This window comes from Protopterus annectens, chromosome 1.part1 (genome assembly GCF_019279795.1).
Source record: "Protopterus annectens isolate FY-2018-M chromosome 1.part1, PAN1.0, whole genome shotgun sequence".
NCBI lineage: Eukaryota > Metazoa > Chordata > Ceratodontiformes > Protopteridae > Protopterus > Protopterus annectens.
Window position 1 is genome coordinate 1096020015 of NC_056726.1, and position 24000 is coordinate 1096044014.

Sequence of the window (24000 nt, forward strand, 5' to 3'; positions counted from 1 at the left end):
GCTTAGCTCGGAACACTCTACTGCTACATGCTATTTTACCTTCTATGGTCTTAACTTCTTGTATTACTTAAAAATATATGATCCATTTCATTCCATTTTACAAAAAAAAAATACTTTTACATGTGTACAATACTGTCAGGGGCCTTTTTAGTGCTTATTTACAAAAAAAAAAAAAGGATGTTGTGTGGGCTCGAACGTTGCCTGCCTGCTCTTAAGCCGAACACTCTACTGCTATGCTATTACTTCTTGGCTTACTTTGCATATTTAGTTCTTATATCCTTTTCCACTGATTGCTAACTGCAGTTGCGCTACGGGCACGCCCGCGCACACGAGCGCACGCATTAGCAAACATTTACGGGGTTTAAAAAAAAATTAAAACAGTTTTCATTTTACATTTTATAATATCTGTTCACATTTTTACATTTTACATTGCTGGTCTGTGTGGGGCATGTGTTGTGTAGTGTGTTTATTCACATTTCCATGGCCTCTCTCGTGGGTGTTTACTTTCTGCCATTGTAGACTTCCGGGGGCGTGTCCGCTTGCAGGGCTTAGCCTACGGACACGCCCCCTACTGTCTTACACAGACCATGTAAGACTTAGAGTGTGATTCAGCATGCCTCATGCACCTCATGCATATGCATGATATGCTGACATCACACCGTTTAACTGCAGCCTCCGTGTAAGAGTTATAACTCTTACATGGAGGCTTCCTGAATCCTGCCCATAGTAATTCTGAAAGTAACATTCTTATGAAGTTTATAAATTTTTGGTAATTTCTTTGAGGAGACAACAGTAAACTATAATAAATATTTATATTGGTTTCAGTCATGAGCAGTGCATTTTGCTTTCACATTGTATACAGAACAGTCGTTACTTAGTTTCGTTTTTTTCTTGTACAGGTTATAAAAGGTATTTGATAAAGTTTAACAAGGAGATATAGATTGTTCTTTGCTTAGCTGGAAGATCTTATTTTTAACTGTATCAATGAACAAGTGCACCTCTCTTCTGCCACAGTTTATCAAAGATGTCTATACAATTTTTTGTTATAATACCCAAGTGTCTTTTCTCACTCAATTTCGATCTGGACAGGCATCAAATATGGGCATTACCTTCTTCAGCTTTTCCCAGTTAGGGATCACCACAGCAGATCATCTGTCCGCTCATTATTGGCAGTAGAGCTTTACGGTGTTGAGTTGCCAGCCTGGTGCTCAACTTTCCATGGACGGCACAGACATGCACGCACTCACGTCTAGGGCCAATTTGAGTGTCCAATCCACCTTCAGCATGTCTTTGGGATGTGGGAGGAAACTGGAGCACCTAGAGGAAATCCACATGACCACAGAGAGGACATGCAGACTCTGCACAGAAGGCACCCCAGCCAAGGATTGAACCGGAAAACCTCTTGCTGTGAGGTGACAATGCTAACCGCTGCACCACCAGGCATAAAATAGGGGCTTTACCAAATGCACAAACTGATGTTGCTACAACTCTGGATTTAAGGACTAAGTGAGGGTAACCATTAAAAGCTAGTATCAGCTTTAGCCATACTGGTGTGATAGAGGCAGTCTGATCTGCTATGTGACTGATCACAACAAGAGTTTTTAGGAATTGCTGACAACAGCTACTGAGCTACGGTAGCTCGTTCTACATGTAGACTCCCAACAAGAGTTTTTAGGGATTGCTGACAACAGCTAAGGAGCTGCAGTAGCTCATTCTGCATGTACACCACCAACAGGAATATTTAGGGATTGCTGACAGCAGCTATGGAGTAGTGGTAACTCATTCTACATATAGACTCCCAACAGGATTTTGAGGGATTGCTGACAGCAACTATGGAGCTATGGTAGCTCATTCTACATGCAGACTCTCAACAGGAGTTTTTAGTGGTTGCTGACAGCAGCTACGGAGCTGCAATTGCTCGCACTACATGTAGGGATTGCTGACAGTAGCCACAGAGCTGCAGTAGCTCATTCTATATGTAGACTCCCAACAGGAGATTTAGGGATTGCTGACAGCAGCTATGGAGCTGCAATAACTTGCTCTATATGTAGACTCCCAACAGGAGTTTTTAGGGATTGCTGACAGCAGCTATGGAGCTGCAGTAACTCATTCTACATGTAGGCTAGGAGAACATTCTCAGATGCATGCAAAGGCATGTAAGTGATTTCTTAATCAGCAACTAAACAGTAACAGCCAGATGCCATGCAGATGCATTAGGCCTAGCATGGTAAGGAGATGTAAGTTTCACATGAAAGGTCTGCTCCCTCGACCTTGAGCCTTATCTTATGAAGGAGCAGATGCCATGCAGATGCATTAGGCCCAGCATGGTAAGGAGATGTTGTGAGTTTCACATGAAAGGTCTGCTCCCTCGACCTTGATCCTTATCTTATGAAGGAGCAGATGCCATGCAGATGCATTAGGCCCAGCATGGTAAGGAGATGTTGTGAGTTTCACATGAAAGGTCTGCTTCCTCGACCTTGATCCTTATCTTATGAAGGAGCAGATGCCATGCAGATGCATTAGGCCCAGCATGGTAAGGAGATGTTGTGAGTTTCACATGAAAGGTCTGCTCCCTCGACCTTGAGCCTTATCTTATGAAGGAGAAGATGCCATGCAGATGCATTAGGCCCAGCATGGTAAGGAGATGTTGTGAGTTTCACATGAAAGGTCTGCTCCCTTGACCTTGAGCCTTATCTTATGAAGGAGCAGATGCCATGCAGATGCATTAGGCCCAGCATGGTAAGGAGATGTTGTGAGTTTCACATGAAAGGTCTGCTCCCGCGACCTTGATCCTTATCTTATGAAGGAGCAGATGCCATGCAGATGCATTAGGCCCAGCATGGTAAGGAGATGTTGTGAGCTTCACATGAACGGTCTGCTCCCTCAACCTTGATCCTTACCTTATGAAGGAGCAGATGCCATGCAGATGCATTAGGCCCAGCATGGTAAGGAGATGTTGTGAGTTTCACATGAAAGGTCTGCTCCCTCGACCTTGATCCTTATCTTATGAAGGAGCAGATACCATGCAGATGCATTAGGCCCAGCATGGTAAGGAGATGTTGTGAGTTTCACATGAAAGGTCTGCTCCCTCAACCTTGATCCTAATCTTATGAAGGAGCAGATGCCATGCAGATCCATTAGGCCCAGCATGGTAAGTAGATGTTGTGAGTTTCACATGAAAGGTCTGCTCCCTCGACCTTGATCCTTATCTTATGAAGTAGCAGATGCCATGCAGATGCATTAGGCCCAGCATGGTAAGTAGATGTTGTGAGCTTCACATGAAAGGTCTGCTCCCGCGACCTTGATCCTTATCTTATGAAGGAGCAGATGCCATGCAGATGCATTAGGCCCAGCATGGTAAGGAGATGTTGTGAGTTTCACATGAAAGGTCTGCTCCCTCGACCTTGATCCTTATCTTATGAAGGAGCAGATGCCATGCAGATGCATTAGGCCCAGCATGGTAAGGAGATGTTGTGAGTTTCACATGAAAGGTCTGCTCCCGCGACCTTGATCCTTATCTTATGAAGGAGCAGATGCCATGCAGATGCATTAGGCCCAGCATGGTAAGGAGATGTTGTGAGTTTCACATGAAAGGTCTGCTCCCTCGACCTTGATCCTTACCTTATGAAGGAGCAGATGCCATGCAGATGCATTAGGCCCAGCATGGTAAGGAGATGTTGTGAGTTTCACATGAAAGGTCTGCTCCCTCGACCTTGATCCTTATCTTATGAAGGAGCAGATGCCATGCAGATGCATTAGGCCCAGCATGGTAAGGAGATGTTGTGAGTTTCACATGAAAGGTCTGCTCCCTCAACCTTGATCCTAATCTTATGAAGGAGCAGATGCCATGCAGATCCATTAGGCCCAGCATGGTAAGGAGATGTTGTGAGTTTCACATGAAAGGTCTGCTCCCTCGACCTTGATCCTTATCTTATGAAGGAGCAGATGCCATGCAGATGCATTAGGCCCAGCATGGTAAGGAGATGTTGTGAGCTTCACATGAAAGGTCTGCTCCCGCGACCTTGATCCTTATCTTATGAAGGAGCAGATGCCATGCAGATGCATTAGGCCCAGCATGGTAAGGAGATGTTGTGAGTTTCACATGAAAGGTCTGCTCCCTCGACCTTGATCCTAATCTTATGAAGGAGCAGATGCCATGCAGATGCATTAGGTCCAGCATGGTAAGGAGATGTTGTGAGTTTCACATGAAAGGTCTGCTCCCTCGACCTCGATCCTTATCTTATGTCCATTAGGCCCTGCATGGTAAGGAGATGTTGTGAGTTTCACATGAAAGGTCTGCTCCCTCGACCTTGATCCTTATCTTATGAAGGAGCAGATGCCATGCAGATGCATTAGGCCCAGCATGGTAACGAGCTGTTGTGAGTTTCACATGAAAGATCTGCTCCCTTGACCTTGATCCTTATCTTATGAAGGAAAGAACAGGCTGATGGACTCACCCTTCAAGAAAGCATAAGTGGACCATATGAACAAATGGAGTGGATCTTACTCCATTTGAGAAACAAGCACATCAGTTGCATCAAGGAACAGGGGGCTGAACTATTTATATATATATATATATATATATATATATATATATATATATATATATATATATATATATATATGTATATACGCACCCTTGACTTGGACCAAGCAGTGGACTATTTTAATACCACTCTCACTAAGGTCCTTGACCTAATAGGTTCATAGGTTTGTACTAGGCTATCTGCCCTAGGTCATTTATAAGCCTAGCCAGAGTGTGTGTGGCTTTCATCACCCCTTAGGATGAGAACATTATACCTATTAGTTTGCTGTGCCTCTGTCTAGTAGTGACACAGAGATGATTCTCGGGGTAAACCTATGATCTCCCATCCACTCGTCAAGATTTCTCTTGAATAGAGTTAGTGAGGGGCTCTGCCTCACATGGACTGGTATTCTGTTCCATAGTGTAGGGAGTCTCTGGGTGATGAATCTGTCCCTCCAGCACATCCTATTTATATCCGTGTTGAGGTTTAAGTCTCTTCAGTGGTTTCTGAAGTCAGTGTGGCTTCAACATGCTCACAGGAGAAAGTTTCAGTGGTTTCTGAAGTCAGTGTGGCTTCAACATGCTCACATGAGAAAGTTTCAGTGGTTTCTGAAGTCAGTGTGGCTTGAACATGCTCACATGAGAAAGTTTCAGTGGTTTCTGAAGTCAGTGTGGCTTCAACATGCTCACATGAGAAAGTTTCAGTGGTTTCTGAAGTCAGTGTGGCTTCAACATGCTCACATGAGAAAGTTTCAGTGGTTTCTGAAGTCAGTGTGGCTTCAACATGCTCACATGAGAAAGTTTCAGTGGTTTCTGAAGTCAGTGTGGCTTCAACATGCTCACATGAGAAAGTTTCAGTGGTTTCTGAAGTCAGTGTGGCTTCAACATGCTCACATGAGAAAGTTTCAGTGGTTTCTGACGTCAGTGTGGCTTCAACATGCTCACATGAGAAAGTTTCAGTGGTTTCTGAAGTCAGTGTGGCTTCAACATGCTCACATGAGAAAGACTCAGTGGTTTCTGGTCAGTGTGGCTTCAACATGCTCATTCTCTAGACTTTCTAGCTCCTCTTCTTCCTTTCCTCTGACAGGAACTTCTCTGGTGGATTCAGCAGTTGTAATGCACCAGACCAGCTTGTCTCAGCCCCCAAAAGGGGAGATAACATTCTGGACTTGGCTCTCACCAACATGGGTGACTGCTGCATTACTCCCATAGTATGTTCTTCCCTGGTGAGATCAGATCATTTGTCTGTCTCATCTGAAGTTTCTATCACACCCAACCCTTCCCCAGCCATAACAGGCTAAAAAACATCTGAAAAGCTGACTACAACCTCCTAAGGGAGGGTATCAGTAGCTTCACACACCCCCTCCAGATGATGCAGACAACTAAGCTGAACAGTACACCAGTGCAGTATACAAGCACCTGCGCAACTGCATGGACTGAGTCATACCCAACAGAACCAAAACCTGCTCCTCAAGGAAACACAAACCTGTCTAGTGGACATACTCTGTCAACAGGCTTTACAACAAAAGGAAGAAACTGTTATCTAAGGGTAAAAAGGAACAAATTCCAAATTGGAAAATGTCTCCTCAGCCTCCACAACCAAATTAGATCACTAGCGAAAACCTCCAAATCCAGTTATGAATTTAAACTAGCCTCTGAAACAAGGGGAAACCACAAAGCCTTCTTCAGTTATGTTAGAAACCTCCATTGCAGAGTCCAGGTTTATTCCAAATGAGTACTTAACGGTTCCACTTACACTGATCTTGTTGACTTGGCCAACCTGCTAGCAGATAGGTTCAGCACACACTTCACCCCCTATCCCCACAAATGTCCATTCAACATCCCCAATACTTATCCCACATCTCACATCTCCATAGAACAAGTGTTAAAGGCCCTTTTCAAGGCAAAGAAAACAGCTTACATGGGACCTGACAGTATCCCAGGCTATATTCTGCACCATATCCAGCAATAACAAGCTTCACCACTGAGCACCCTATTCAACCACATCCTAAGAAGAGACTTCATTTCAGTACAGTGGAGAACTGCCATTGTTATCCCTTGCACAAAGGTGGTGCCACTACTGATCCTGGAAACTATCACCCCATTAGCTTGGCAAGTCTGATCTGCAAAGCCATGGAGTGTATTACTATGTATCTCATAAACAAGGACATAAGCAATTTCCAAGCACATAATCCCACCCAGTTTGGATTTGTCAAGGGCAAATCTTGCCTGTTGAACCTAGTTGACTTCCTTGAGACTGTCACCAAGGTCCTGGATGAGCAAAAGTCAGTACATACAGTTTAGCTTGACTTGGCCAAGGCCTTTGACACAAACCCCCACTCAGGCATCATTGAAAACCTAACAAAACTTGTCATAAATCACTACTTCATCTGGTGGGTGGCCAACTGGCTCACCGATAGGACCCAGAAAGTTAAGATAGGTGCCTCCACCTCCAGCAGCAGACCTGTTACTAGTAGTGTTATCCAGGCATCTGTCCTGAGATCCCTGCTGTTTGGCATCTACTTTTCAGGGGTCCAGGCAAAGACAAAAAGCCTATGGCTGACCAGGTTAGTGGACGGCTGTAAGTTGGATGCTATCATTGACTCTCCAAATTCTGTTAACATACTGCAAGAGGGTATCACAGCAACAGATTACTGATGCCAAAGTCATGGCTTTAAGTTAAATGCAAAATAAGTCTATTAACATGCCATTCAACAAAAGCACAGCCTCTACTGATTACCACATCAACGGCAACCCCCTAACCACACAATCTATGGTGAGATACCTGGGTACTTAAGTTGACAACAATCTCATATTCGACCATCATGTAGCAGCAGTGGTCAGACAAGCCTTTTATTCGATTCATCTCCTAAGTAAAGGGATTGCATCCAGGAAAAAAGGAGCTTATTACCTCTCTGTACGCCTCCCTCATTAGGCCAGCAATTGAGTATAAGACTCCTTTTGGTATGTACCTCTCCAAACACTCATTCCACACCTTTTGGCCCTGAAACATGGACCGAAGCTCCAAATGCGATGGTGTCTCCATATTCATACCAGATATGCAAACATCCAGACTAGCAGCCCAGCATAACGCATCTGAAATATGTCAGGTACAACTAACATTGGGTAAGATGGCGATCCAGGTCATAGCCTGCTATAGGTCCCCGACCATGTCCCTAGACTCTCACTCCACATTCCTAAGCACCCTGGAATCTATAAAGGTCCAACTCAACTCTCTCTTATTAGGAGATTTCAGCTACCCCTCTATCAACTGGGAAAACTACTCAAGCACCAATACACTGGCCTACCGCTTCCTGGAATTCATCAATTCCAATGCCCTAGAACAGCTCATCCTGACACCCACTAGAGGAAGCAACATCTACGGCCTGGTTATTACTAACATGGCTGACCCTTTGCTCTACACCAATAGTCAATCCCTCCCTGGTCAGATCAGACCATAAACTAATCACCATGGAAATCTACATCTCATCCACACCCCCTGCAGAGGTAACCACCTCAAAAAGACTTCTCCAAAGCAGACTTTGGACTCCTAAAAACAGAGGTGGCTAACTTCACAGCACCCATGCTATTGGAAAATAGGTTCATGACTGTTGGATCATACACCAATGCACTGTACGAACATGTACACAAACACCCAACAGAACCAAGAAGCTGTCCTCCACAAAAAGGAAGCCAATCTGGTGGTCCCCTGCCATTAATAAACTCTACAACAGAAGGAAGAAATGGTTGCAGAAAAAGGTGAAGCCCCAAGGCTGGAAAAACTCCCTTATTAGTCTCAACAAAAAGTTGAGATCCCTCATCAAATCTTCTAAACCCAGCTATGAAGGCTGAATTGCAACAGACACTAAAAACAATCACAAAGCCTTCTATAGCTATATCAAGATCCTCCATGGCAATACCCAGATTTGCTCTGAGATACTGCACAATGCTTCTATACTGAGCCAACAGATATTGCAAACATACTGACTGATAGATTCATGCCATCTTTAGCCCTCTCTGCCCTCTAAAGGAGCAATCACAATACCAGATGAATGCTAGGCACCCAGCATTATTGCAGCACAGGTTAAAGCTGCATTGCCCAAGACCAAGAATACAGCTTCCATGGGACTATATAATATCCCTGGCTGTGTTCTACATGAACTACAAAGTGAACTGGTACCACATCCGTGTGCCCTGTTCAGTCACAGCCTCACTTCATGCTTTGTCCCTACAAAATGGCACACTGCCACAGTCATCCCTCTCCATCAAGGGGGAATGACTACAGACCCTGGGAATTATCGCCCCATTAGCCTGACAAGTCTGATATATAAAGCTATGGAACATATCCTCATGGACCTGATTAACAAAGATATAGGAAATCTCCAAACTCTAGACCACATGCAATTTGGCCTAGTAAAAGGGAGATCATGCCTGCTCAACCTGGTTGGCTTCTTCGAGTCAGTCACCAGGGCTATGGATGAAGGTAAGGCAGTGCATGCAGCCTACCTCAATCTGGCCAAGGCCATTGATACCATTCCTCACTCGGGAATTATTGATAAACTCACCAAACTAGGCATCAACCCCCTATATCACTAGGTGAGTTGCAAATTGCCTCACAGACAGAACACACAGTGCGAAAGTAGCGGACTCAAAGTCATACTGCCGACCAGTTATGAGTGGAGTCCCACAGGGATCTGTCCTGGCTCCTCTCCTGTCTGGTATATATTTCTCAGAAGTCCAGGCCAACACAAAGGGACTATGGCTGACCAAGTTTGCAGACAACTGCAAGCTGGGAGCCATTATTAACTCCCCAAGTGATGCAGGCGTCCTACAGAAAGGCCTCACTGAGAACAACGACTGGTGTCAAAACCATGGCATTAAGCTTAATGCCAAAAAATGCGTAGTCATCTCCTTTAGTAAAAACTCAGGTCCCACTAATTACCACATTGATGGGAGCCCACTGAACACTGAATGTTTTATTGTGTTATAAGAGATCTGGAGACACAGTTTGACAGTAACCTCTCCTTCGACCACTACATTGACACTGTGGTCAGAAAATCCTTCTATGTGGCACATCTCATCACCAAGAGTTTTGCATCCAGGAAGAAAGAGGTCATCATCTCTCTCTACTCTTCTCTCATTAGTCTAATCATCGAGTATAATGGCCCATTTGGCATGTACCTCACTAGACACCTGCACCAACTGGAAAGGCCATAGACATACCTCACAAAGAGAATCCATGGCCTGCAACACCTGTTCTATACAGACAGGCTCAAATCACTATCAATCTACTCTGTATCATACAGATTGCTCAGAGGGGATCAGTGTCTTGGACCCTGCCCTACTAGAGATGCTCCATATCCATAAATCTAAGTCCTTGGGCATTACCCGCTCAAAAGGCCTAAATCTAATATGCAACATCAACAAAACCTGCTGGAGAGAAGGGTTTGTCTCCCAGAGGCTGTCCTGTCTCTGGAATAGATTTCCCATATATGTCAAACAGAGTACCTCACTGACCCTCTTCAAACTCAACCTTGATGAGTGAATGGGAAACCACAAATTTGTCCCAGGGGGTCCACCTGTTTCTCTGACTGACAGGAGCCAAATGTACTGACTGAGGTTTCTTTTTGGGGACAAACTCTTTACTAGGCTTGTAAGGGCCCCAGGGCCATTAGCCTGGTAACCTCCTATGATCCTGTGATGATCTTTAATATTAGACCTCCCAGGAAGCCTGTTCCTCCTCCCTGAGATCTTAATTTTATTTTGTAGAAGTTGACTCAGGCTCTTTGTGAGCCTGCAACTTCAGCTTCCTTGCAACATTTTTCCTGGGAGACTGTTCTTTTGTTAGCACTTCCTTCTGCCAGATGGCTGTCTGAATCACAGGCCCTGATGGCGTGTCTTCTTTTTATTATTTTTTATGATAACAGAGCGTCCTTGTGCACTAACCCTTCTTTTATGATGAAGATGGTTAATGAGCCATCACTTAATCAGTTTATTAGTCTGCATACCTTTTTCCCTCTCCACAAAGTGAGAGGGTGCTGTCTACTTAGGACATGCATAGACAACGTAGAATGTATGTGGACATGACCAAGACTATCAGAAAATCTGATCAGTTGTTCATTTCTTTTCATCCTACATCTTTGGGGCTTGTATCCAAGAAAGCTATTTCTTCTTGGATTTCTAAGGCTATTTCATGTTGTTACTCTTTTCCTGGCAAGAGCCTTCCTTTTTCAATTAAGGCTCATTCTACTAGAGCTGTAACTTTGGCTGGTGCTTTTTCAAAGGCTTAGATATTAGTTCCATTTTTAAAGCAACAACCAGGACTTCTGTGTATACCTTTAGCAAGCAATACAAGTTGGGTGATGTCTCCAGAGCTAGGGCTGGTTTTACTAGTTCAGTTGTTTTTGTTTTTAGGGGACTTTTTGGCTTTTTCCTTTTACCAAGTTTCCTCTTGAGCTTTTGCACTCTCCCACATAATTAGGAACACTGCGGCAGTGAATGTGAGGACACAGTACAGTTGTGTAAAATCTTATCATAACAGTAGATGTCATTGCCTTCACTGCTGCAGTATTCACTCCCTTCCTCCATCCCCCTAGTTCTTTACCTTCCTGGATGTACATGTTACCTCTTGAGTTCCTTGAATTGGTGTTCCTCCTGTGGCAATCAGTTCTGCTTTTGGTAAGCCTGAACATCACCTTTATACCCCATGTTATGCAGGGAGCATATGGTGATGTTCGATATACTTTTTAAATTCAGAAGTCTTTGGAAGACTGGCCAGATGTAGGGCTTCTGCGGCAGGGAATTCCATATCATTAAGTATACTGCAGTAGTGAAGGCAAGGACATCTACCGTTATGGTGAGATGTAGGGCTTCTGCGGCAGGGAATTCCATACCATTAAGTATACTGCAGTAGTGAAGGCAAGGACATCTACCGTTATGGTAAGATTTTTCACAACTCTACTACTAGCACTTCAAATAAAGGAAAAATATTTGGCTGTGTAGAAACAGATCCATATAATCAGTGTAAGAAAATATGTATTCTGTTTTAATTTTTTTCAGTGTATTATCAGATGTCTCAGATGGCAAGGAGGTATTTGACAAACAGCAGCAAGGAATCCTTACTTCCATGGATAAAGTTCTACTCAGAGATTCTCTATCCATGTGCCGAGCACTCTGTACATGCAGTGAGGTAAGACAACTGATATATTTTAACTAGTACAAGGTCTAAGAGAAACTGTGTCAAGTAAGATGCACAGATGTAAATGGTGTGATCACTTTTGTTTATATGGCTGGCAAAATCAGTACAAGAGGAAATGTCAAAAGGGGCCTAAGGAATCGTCCAAATCAGGTCACTGTTGCGAGACAGTCAACAACTTGAAGGGCTGTTTACCTTTTTTCTAGATGCTTATTCCATCTTTATCTGCCAACCAGAAAGATTTCACCTATTTACAAGCAAGAGTAAAGAGCACAATCATGGCTGCCTCAACTGTGTTCCATCAAGTCAGGCCCCTCCCCATTCTGTGCATTCTCCAATAATGAGGGAACATATAGGATCTAGGCGGGAGATAGAACAGAGAGAAGACAGCCATGGATGTGGTCTTTACTCTTGCGGACAAAATGGTAATGACGACATATCTAGCAAACACCCTAACATCCTCCTCCAGGCTCCTGATCTAAGTACCCATGTCAACATAGGATGCTCTGTGTCACTCGCATGTAAGTGCATACTTCCTCAAACATACCAGTTCACCTCCATGCATGTACATACTTCCTCAAGCACACAAATGAGATCCTGGGTGACTTTAACTACCCAAACATAGCCTGGAAGAACTATTCATGGCAGAATAGAAATGCTCAAAGATTCCTTGATTTTGTCAATGCAAATGCTTTGGAACAGCTAGTTGATACTCCCGCAAGAGGTGATAATATCTTGGACTTGGTATTAACTAACATGAGTAACCACTGCAGCATCCCTGCAGTATCATCCTCCCTAATAAGATCTGACCAAAAAGTGGTCATGCTTGAAGTCACCATCTCCCTCTACCCCCCTCTAGCTAAGGTCAAACAAAAAAACTTCTCCAAAGCTGATTACAGCTTCCTGAGGGATGGTATAAACAGCTTCACAGCCTCCTCCTACTCTCAAGGAACTGGCACCAGTATCCAAGACTATACCAAATTACTATACAAACATTTATATAGATGCATGGAATCAGGAATACCTGACAGAACTAAATCATCTTCTGCAAGGAAGAGTAAAACTGACTGGTGGACATGTGCAGTAAATAATCTCTAAAACAAAAGGAAAAAATTGCTGTCCAGTACCAAGAAGGAGCAGGTGCCAAATGGGAAGCAATCTCTCCTTAGCCTAAACAAGCAAGTAAGAGCACTAGTAAAATACTCCAAAGCAAACTTCAAGTCCAAATTGACCACATCTACTACAGACAATCATAAGGCCTTCTTCACATATGTCTACAACCTCAAAGGAAGCACCCAGATCTGTTCAGAACTGGTGGTCAAGGACACCACATATACAAATGCCGTAGATACAGAAAACTTGCTGGATGACAGATTCGGTGAAATATTTCACCCCTTTGTTCCCCCATCAGTAAATCAGGACACTCCCAGTACCTGCCCCCCTCCCTTTATATCTAGGGATCAGGTCATCACTGCTCTCTCAAAAGGTAAAAAATACAGCCTCCATGAAGACCCGATAACAGCCCAGGCTGTATTCTACATGAACTCGGGCAGGAACTTGCAGCACCATTAGGTGCCCTATTCAACCAAAGCCTGAGTACCATCTTTGTCCCAGCTGAGTGGAGGACAGCCACTGTCATCCCTTTACAAAAAGGTGGAGCATCCACCGATCCAGGAAATTATAGACCCATCAGCCTAACTAGCCTGATCTGCAAGGCCATAGAATGGATTATTATAGATGTGATGCCCATGCCCTGGCACACCAGTCAAGGAGCCTCACTCCTCACCACTAACAAGTGAAGTGACAAACTTCACAACACCCATGCAGACGGGATCTGTAAGTTTGACTGCAGAATCCTACACTAAGGCACTGTATGAGCACATCCACTCATGCATGAATCGTGCCATCCCAAACAGAACCAAGATACTCTTCTCCAAAAAAGGAAGCCAATCTGGTGGTCCCCTGCTATAAACAAACTATACAACAGAAGGAAGAAACTGTTGCAGAAATGAGGAAAATCCCAGGATGCAGAAAACTCCCTCACCAGCCTCAGTAAGAAGCTGAGATCCCTCATAAAATCCTCAAAAGCTAGTTATGAGAATAAAATTGCCAAAGATTCCAAAGACAACCACAAGATATTCTATAGTTATGTCAAGAATCTAAATGGCAAAGCTCAGATCTGCTCTGAGCTACAACAGAATGGCATTAAATATACTGATCCCAAGGATATTGCCAATATCCTGGCAGATCGATTTAGTGCCAACTTCACTCCCCTCTCACCCCCTAAAGGGCCTATCTCAATACCAAAAGATTGCCAAATTCCGATAATCACAGCCACACAGGTAGAAACAGCCCTCTCAAAAGCTAAGAATACAGCATCCATGTGACCAGATGACATCCCAGGCTGTGTACTACATGAACTGCAAAATGAACTGCCCCCCCCCACCTAAGTGTCATGTTTAATCATAGCCTCACCTCAGGCTTCGTGCCCACTGAGTGGTGCGCAGCTACAGTTATCCCTCTCCACAAGGGAGGATCCGCCTTGGATCCTGGGAACTACCGTCCCATCAGTCTGACAAGCCTGATCTGCAAGGGCATGGAATGCATTATCATGGAACTTATAAACAAAGACATTGGCAACCTCCAGACACTGGACCCCAGCCAGTTTGGGTTTGTGAAGGGCCGATCTTGTCTCCTGAATCTGATTGACTTCTTCAAATCGGTCTCCAGAGCTATGGACGAGGGTAAGGCGGTCCACACAGCCTATCTGGACCTCACCAAGGCCTTCAACACCCCCCCCTCTGGAATCATAGATAAACTCACTAAGCTGGGCATAAATCCCTACGTCACTCGATGGGTTACCAACTGGCTTACTGACAAAACCCAGACTGCAAAAGTAGCCCACTCTAAATCCAGCTCCAGACAAGTGACAAGTGGAGTACCTCAGGGTTCAGTCCTGGGACCACTCTTGTTTGGCATCTACTTCTCTGAAGGACAGGCCAACACTAAGGGACTCTGGCTAACAAAGTTTGCAGATGACTGCAAACTGTGAGCCATTATTGAATCCCCAAATGATGTGGATATTATACAAAAGGGCCTTACAGAAACAGATGCCTAGTGCCAGAGCCATGGGCTCAAGCTTAATGCCAAGAAATGTATAGTTATCCCCTTTGGAAAAAAACATGTACCCATGAACTACCACATAGGTGGCAGGACACTAAACAATGAAAGTGTGATGAGGGACTTAGGGACACAAGTGGACAGTGGTCTCACTTTCGATAACCACATTGCCACAACAGTCAGGAAATCCTTCTATGTGGCACACCTCATCACTAAGGGCTTTTCATCCAGAAAAAAGGAGATCATTGTCCCACTGTACTCATCACTCATTAGACCCATTATAGAGTATAATGCCCATTTGGTATGTACCTCACAAGACATCTGCAACAGCTGGAAGGGCCACAGAAATACCTCACTAAAAGAATCACAGGCCTAAAGCAGATGCCATATGCTGACTGTTTAAAAAAACTCCAGCTATACTCTGTGGCATATCATCTACTCAGAGGTGATCTCTGCTTAACATACAAGTCCATGTCAAACCCTGAGCTGTTGGACATGCTCCACTTAAAGAAATCCAAATCCCTCAGAGCCACACACTCCAGGGATCTAAACCTTATCATCACAATGAACAAAACATGCTGGAGGGATAGGTTCCTGGCCCAGAGACTCCTCATACTCTGGAATAGGCTGCCCATATATGTCAAGCAAAGTGCCTCATTGGCCCTCTTCAAAAGGAACCTTGATGATTGGATGAAAGATAGGAAATTCACCCCAGGGATTATGTCAGTTGCCCTGCTAGACAGGGGCCTAGAGAAGTAAATATTGTGGGAAAAAAATTCCAGGGAATTGTTATGGCTAGGCTTGCATAGGCCTTAGGGCTGATAGCCTAGTACCAACCTATAAACCTATGAACACCAGTGAGGAGCGTCTCACATAGGAGGAATGGATAACAAATACACACAGTAAAGTGCAATTTCCCTTAAGAGCACACAGAGATCACAGTCAGTCCGGGGCTGGCCGCTCCCTTGCTTTCCAGGTCCCCCAGTAAGACTCCCCACTGGCACAGCTATATGTTCCAAATCTCAGCCAGGTGGGCAAGCTAAAACTTCCTGCACCCTCTCTGTCCAACCAGTGCTTCGTGTCCCTGTCCAAGTAGTTCACACACACACACACACACACACACACACACACACACACACACACACACACACACACACACACACACATACACTTTGAGAAGAGTTTGTATAACCACACAGACACTCCTGGGGAACGCTGGCACAGGTTCTTCAGCTGTGCCCCTTTTACCCAGATTATACAGTAGTACCACTTGCCAATACCCACTAATATTTATCAGTTACTAAAAGGCCCTTATGAAAGGGTGTCCAGTTATAATGTGCACTAATATCAAAATGGTAAGTGTGACTGAACAGCAAGGCTTATTTGGAGTGACTTTGACAGCAATCACTATAAATATGCAATGTACTCTAGAGCTTAAATTATCTCTACACAAAACAGCCACAGTTGAATAGTTTAAAAATATTTAATAATAAATACTAAAGACACAATACAATACTTCTTACTACACAGTGAGAGATCACAGAGAAATACTTAAAATAATTCAGTAATACAGTTCTGACATCACAGAAAAACACTTAGTCTAATCTTTCTAGTTTCTAGTTGTTTCAAAGATAAAACACAAGTCTAAGATAAACTTACATATAGAGCAAGACAGTGTTGATGAGTTGGATAGCCCAGACAAAAATGTTTAATGCTCTCTGATTCTCTCTTTTTAAAATCCCATTCCTGGTTCACATTACATCATTCTTCACACTTCCCTGGGTTCCCAGGCTAACAAAACTACATTTACATTCCTAACATCTCCTTTTGTTATCTTGCAGCTGGACAGGAAGCAGAGGAATAAAAATACATTTGCATGTTTAAATATAGCAATATAACTCTTGGTTAAAACAATAGAAAGAATGTCTTAATTTAGACATTTCAGCACCATGTTTAGAGCAAAGGGTCACAACATGCTTTACTTGGTCAGCTTTCTGTCAGCAGAGTGCACTGTTACATTTTTTGCAGTTCCACATCTAACAGCAGTTAATATGTAAACATGACATAATTATCTATAAAATTCTATCTGGCTAGTCTGGCAGCCTTCACATTTCTCAGCTCCCCTGGAGAACTCAAGCTAGTTTTTCAAGTGACCCTTGAGAAACACTGCTTGAGAGGGTTAGGTATATCTGAGTATATATTACCCCATTCTCTGTCTTGACAGCCCATCTGCATTGTCATTGCTAATCCCACTGCAGTGTTGCACTGACATATCATATGACTGCAATGCCAGGCTCCATGTTTGCCACTTGGCATTTAGCTGGCTGGCTCTGTTTAACCATGTTAGGGATTTGTGATCTGTCATAACAGTGAATTTCCTTCCGTACAGATAAGGCTGAAGTTTCTGCATTGCCCACATTATGGCTAGAAATTCCTTTTCTACAGCTGCATAGCATTCCTCCCTGGGTTGGAGACTACAACTGAGATAAACCACTGGGTGCTCTTTCCCCTCTGAAGAACTCTGGCTAAGTACAGACCTCACCCCATGGTTCGAAGCATCCACCTGCACAATAAATTATTTGCTGTAATCTGGACTGGCTAACACGAGGAGTCCTCCCAATGCTTCTTTAAGTGTCTGGAATGCCTGCTCACATGCTGGGGTTCACACTACCTTATCTGGCCTGTTCATCCTTATCATGTCTGTGAGGGGAGCAGCTATGGTACTATAATTGGGGATAAACTTTCTGTAGTACTCTGCTGTCCCTAAAAATGCCTTCACCTGCTTTTTAGTAACAGGTGCTGGCCATACCTGAATAGCTTCCACTTTGGCAGGTTCTGGCCTTATCTTACCACTCCCCACTCTATGTCCTAGGTAGGAGACCTCTGCCATACCCACCTGACATTTGCTCAGCTTAATGGTCAACCCTGCCCTCTTTAGTCTGACCAGCACCTCCCTGACATGCTGAAGGTGCTCTGGCCAGGAATGGCTGTAGATAGCAATATCATCTAGGTAAGCAAGGGCAAACCCTCCTGCCCCTGCCAGGATATGAACTACCAGCCTCTGGAAAGTTGCTGGGGCATTATTCATCCCAAAGGGCATCTTTGTGAACTCATACAAGCCAAAAGGAGTCAAAAAGGCTGACTTCTCTCTTGCACTGGGCGTCAAGGGCACCTGACAGTAACCCTTGGTAAGATCAATGGTTGTAAGATACTTAGCCCCGCCCAGCTGCTCTAGGGCCTCATCTGTCCTAGGCATGGGGTAAGCATCTGACTCTGTGTGACTATTTAATTTCCTGTAGTACACACAGAACCTAGTGCTGCCATCCTTCTTTGGCACCAGCATCTCTGGGGAGGCCAAGGGACTGTTGGACTATTGAATCACCCCTAGTTCCATCATCTCCTGTACCTCCTCCCTCAAAGTCTGTTTGACTCTGTCAGGCACTCTATAAGGGGCCTGCCTAGTGGGCTTTTGGGGTCCTGTATCCTTCTGGTGCTTCACCAGGTGGCTGCACCCTGGTTTCCCAGTGAACATTTCCCCAAATTCCTGCAACACTGTTCGGATTTCTCAAACCTGCATAGGAGATAGCTGCTGGGACATTGCTACAACTTCCACTGAGGTGTCAGCCCAAGCCTCACTGAGGAGATCAGTCCCCAGATCTCCCTCAGACTCCTCCAAATGCTCAGCACAAGGGCCATCCTATCATGGTATGGTTTCATCATGTTAACATGGTACAATGTTTACCCCTGCCTTCTGCCTAGCAGTTCCACCATGTAGTTAACATCACTTACCTTTCTTACCACCTTGTAGGGTCCCTTCCAAGCTGCTTGCAGCTTGTTGTGTCTGACAGGAATGAGAACCATTACCTGCTGCCCCACAGCATACTCCAGCATTCCTGTCATACCACACTTTTTTCTGTTGTTGAGCTTCTGTCAGGTTCTCCTGGGCCAAGCCCATGAGTTCCCTGAGCCTTGTCCTGAGGTTTAGGATGTATGCCACAAAAGACTCCTTGTGAGACTCGCATTCATCTTCCCACTCATCTTGAAAAAGGGTGAAAAACTATGGATTCCTGGGGAACCTCTCATAAAGCAAACAACAGATGGGGCAAATATTTGTCCCACTCCCTCATAAACTGAACTGCAAAAGCCCGTAGCATGGACTTGATTGTAGAGTTTAACCTCTCAACAAGACCATTAGTCTGGAGATGGTATGGAGTGATCTTCATGGGCTTCACCTCACAGGACTTCCACAGACAAGCCAGCAGTTCTGACATGAAATTTGCACCTCTGTTAGTCAGTATTTCTTTTGGGAAATCTACCCTGCTGAAAATCTCTAACAAAGCATTTGCCACCTTCTCTGCCTCGAAGGAGGACAAAGCCACTGCCTCAGGGTATCGTGTAGTAGAATCCACTACCACTAGGATATACTTTTTCCTGTGGAACTTGAGGTACTCAGAGGACCCACAATATCCATATCTACCCTCTGAAATGGCTCCTCAATCACAAGCAAAGGCATCAAAGGAGCTTCCATCTTGTTTCCTGCCTTGCCTACCTTTTGGCACTGCTCACAGGTCCTGCAGTACCCAGTTACAGCTCTGGAACTTTCAGGTCATTAGAAGTTCTGCATAATATGCCTTTTTGTATGTTTTATGCCCATATAACCTGCAAAGGGAATACCATGGGCTATGGCTAGAAGCGCCAGATGGAAGGCTCTAGGCACTACCAACTGTTGTACTCTCTCACTTTTTATCCCTCCCTCAGAAGGGCACTCTCTGTATAGTAACCCTTTGTCCCAGTATACAAATCCCCCCTTTCCTTGAGAATCAGGTGCCTCCCTAGCTATCTGGCTCAGGCCTTGCAATGTAGGATCTGAGAGCTGAGCCTGTCTCAACTCTCTCCTTGTAACCCTTCCCAGCTCCCCTTCTACAGGAAGTTTGGCATCCTCTGACAGTGGTGCCTTACTGTCAGCCTGGGTACTACTACTACTCACCTCTACCTTTGAAGTCACTCTGTCCAAGGGAACATCAGTACCCACAAGGAGCTGTAGCTTACATTCAGTCTCACTGCTACAGAGTAGCTCCCTCCTTGAAGTAACCACCTCACCAGTCCTGGCTGCAAATATGCAGTATGTCTGTGTCTCCCCCAGGCTACCAGACCCACATCCTTGTCTCCTAGCCTGACTGCATGTAACTCCATAAGCATATGGTACTGCCTCATCCAAATCCTTCCCTATCAGGACATCTGCAGGATGGTAGTTTGGTACCCATGTTGTCTCAAAACAACATACTATTGACATTTTGTCTTTCCCACTTACTGGCTCCCTTATTTTTTGTTCCCCACCTTGCCTCTGTGGACACCTGTATGGCACATGGCCCCACTGGTTGCATTCAAAATATTTAACCCTAGCTCCTGGATGTGTACCTGGACTAGTGGCTTCCCCTGCTACTGGCAGATTCCTTTCCTGTGAAGGGATGCCCTGCTTACTAGGTATAGGTCTCCCTTTTTCCAGAACTCCTCTGAAGTAGCACATTGTCTATCAGCTAACCAGATCTTCATGTCCTCAAGCAAAGTGATAAGGGCTTGTTCCCCCACCAAAAGGTCTACCAGCCCTTCAAAAGTGGTGACCTGACATCCACTCCCCTACCTATGAAAATAAGTGCTCAGTTCAGCAACATATTCACACACACTTTCATCTGCCTTGCATCTATGCTCACAAAACTTTATCCTATACTTTTCAGGTGTTAGTTTAAACAATTCTAACAAGTGATTTTTAACAGCAGTATAATCAAAACATGCAATGTCAGACATTTTTGACAAAACAGTTACAGCTTTACCATGGAGTAAGGGGGTCAGAATCCATACCCAGAGCCTTTGGTCAACACTATACTGTTAGCATACCCTCTCAAACATATGCATGAAACTATCTGAATTATCCCCCTCTTTAATCTGCAGAAGAAATTTACTGACTGTTTGTGCTTCTGGGGTCCAGTTACTCCCTTCCCCTTTACCTCCATGACTGGCAAAGAGTCAGCATTTCCCTCGCATGCCTCCTCTGCTGCTCCTTTTCCTCGGCTTCTATCTCCAAATGCCTGGCTTCCAACTCAAGTCTCTTTAGCTCTGGATGGATTTTTATGTCCTCTGCAGAAAGGTTGAGCTGTCCATTCTCTGAGGGTATTATATCTCCAATGCCAGTCTGATTTTCCTCCTGATTGCTGTTTTCAGATGCAGCTGTAACCAAGGCTGCAATCAAGTTTCTTTGTCAGGTTTCCATGTACCCCTAGCCTGGCACATCTCCTCCAGCTGGCTCCTTGTCAGCTTTCAATACTCCTCTGCTGACATGTTGCCTGCTCACCCTGACCAACTAAGCTAACAAAAGAAATAAAAAAATTGCGATATGAACTCTGAGTATTCACTGCATGGCTGATTTAGAGTACAAAACACCTTCAAAGCTCACTGTACACAAGCTACAGGAATTCACTCTACCCACAACAGTACAAGCTAATTAGTATTTGCCAACCAATTAATATGTTGTGTGGATATCCCACCGCTGCCAAGCAATTAATATGTGATGCCCGTGCCCTGGCCCAGCAATCAAGGAGCCTCAATCCTCTCCACTAACACCAGTGATGGGTGTCTCATATAGGAGGAAGGGATAACAAATACACACAGTAAAGTGCAATTTCCCTTAAGAGCATGCATAGATCACAGTCAGTCCAGGGCTGGTCGCTCCCTTGCTCTCCAGAACCCCAATAAGACTCCCCCACTGGCAAAGCTATAGGTTCCAGATCTCAGCTTAGTGGGTAAGCTAAAACCTCCTGCACCCTCTCTGTCCAACCAGTGCTTCGTGTCCCTGCCCAAGTAGCTCACACACATACACCACACACACACACACACACACACACACACACACACACACACACACACACACACACACACACACACACTTTGAGAAGAGTTTATATAACCACAAAGACACTCCTGGGGAAGGCTGGCACAGGTTCTCCAGCTGTGCTCCTTTTACCCAGACTATATGGTAGTACCCCTTGCCACCACCCACTAATATTTATCAGCTACTAAAAGGCCCTTAAGAAAGGGTGTCCAATTATACGGTGCAATATTATTATCCAAATGGTAAGTGCAGCTGAACAGTCAAGGCTTATTTGGAGTGACTGTAAAGTATCACTATGTATATGCAATGCATTCTAGAGATTAAATTATCTCTACACAAAACAGCCACAGTTGAAAGGTTTAAAAATATTTAATAATAAATACTAAAATCTTAAGACAATACTTCTTACTACACAGTGCTAGTCAAGAGTTCAGAGATCACAGAGAAATACTTAAAATAATTCAGTAGTACAGTTCTGACATCACAGAAAAACACTTAGTCTAATCCTTCTAGTTTCTAGCTATTTCTAAGAGAAAACACAAGTCTAAGGTAAACTTACATATAGAGCAAGACTGTGCTGATGAGTTGGATAGTCCAGATAAAAATGCTTAGTGCTCTCTAATTCTCTCTGTTTTTAAAATCACATGCCTGGTTCACATTACATCATTCTTCACACTTCCCTGCATTCCCAGGCTAACAGAAACTACATTTGCATTCTAACATCTCCTTTTGTTATCTTGCAGCTAGTCAGGAAGCAGAGCAATAAAAATACATTTGCATGTTTAAATCTAGCAATTTAACTCTTGGTTAAAACAATAGAAAGAATGTCTTCATTTAGACCTTTCAGTACCGTGTTTAGATCAAAGGGTCACAACATGCCTTACTTGGTCAGCTTTCTGCCAGCAGAGTGTAATGTTACATTTTTTGCAGTTCCACTTTTAACAGCAGTCTTTTCACAATTAAGAGAAAAACCTGTGGCTTATATTAATATGTACAAATGACATAATTATCTATAAAAGTCTATCTGGCTAGGCTGGCAGCCTTCACAATGGATCTCATAAACAAGGACATTGACAACCTTCAAACACTTGATCCCACACAGTTTGGCTTCAACAAGGGGAGGGGACGTCTGTTAAATCTAGTCAAATTTTTTGAAACAGTCACTAAAGCCATGGACAAGGGGAAGACAGTGCACACTGCCTACCTTAACCCGGCCAAAACCTTTGACTCAGGCGTAATAGATAAACTCTTTCAACTAGGCATCAATCATTATGTTACCAGATGGTTAGCTAAATGGCTCACTGATAGAACCCACCTAGTCAAAATAGGAGAAGCCACCTCAAGGAGTAGAACCATATCAAGTGGCATACCCCAGGGTTTGGTCTTGGGGTTGCAGTTATTTGGGATATACTTTTCAGACGTGCAGGCTAAAACCAGTGGGCTATGGCTGACTATGTTTGCACATGATTGCAAGCTGGGTACTGTCATCAATTCCCCTAGTGATGTGGACATCCTCCAAGAGAGTCTCATACAAACAAATGACTGGTGCCAGAAACAAGGCCTCAGGCTGAATATAAAAAAATCCATCATCATCCCCTTTGGGAAGAGTGATGTCCCAACAAATTTTCACATTAATAGCAATCATTTATGAGAGATTTGGGCACCCAGATTGATAGCAACCTGACTTTTGAATACCTTGTTGCTTCCATTTTATGGAAAGCTTTCTAAATGGCCCATCTCATAAGTAAATGTATCTCATCCAGGGACAAGGAGGTCATAACATCACTGTATTCTTCCCTTATAAGGCCCATTATTGAGTATACACCCCATTTGGCATATACCTCACAAAGCACCTGCAGCAGCTGAAGAGACCAAAGAGGTTCCTCTACAGGAAAATCCAGGGCCTCAAAAATCTACCGTATACAGATAGGCTAAAGGCCCTATACTTCTACTCAGTTTCATACATACTCCTCAGACGTGACCTCTTTCTGGCATGTAAGGCAATCTCGGACCACGCCTCAATGGAACTGCTGCACATCCGCAAGTCAAGCGCCACTCGTGTAACCCACACATGTGACATCAATAGGACTTGTTGGTGGGACAGATTTGTGTCCCAGAGATCCCCCATCTTCGGAATAGACTACCTTTTCACATCGAGCAGAGTACATCTTTACCCCATTTTAAGTGCATCCTGGATAACTGGATAGGAAATATAAAATACATACCTGAGATTCCACCCATGTCCCTGCTGGACAGGAGCATCTGGTGCTGATT

At 44.1% G+C, this 24000-nt stretch overlaps 1 protein-coding gene across 1 annotated transcript in view; it reads left to right on the forward strand.

The window, feature by feature from the left end:
- LOC122815442 (acetylserotonin O-methyltransferase-like) overlaps positions 1-24000 on the forward strand; it is a 951227-nt gene that overhangs the window by 920210 nt on the left and 7017 nt on the right. Inside the window, exon 4 of the mRNA XM_044087939.1 lies at positions 11585-11714. Within this exon, the coding sequence (XP_043943874.1) occupies positions 11585-11714 (130 nt within the window). The remainder of the gene's footprint in view (positions 1-11584; positions 11715-24000) is intronic.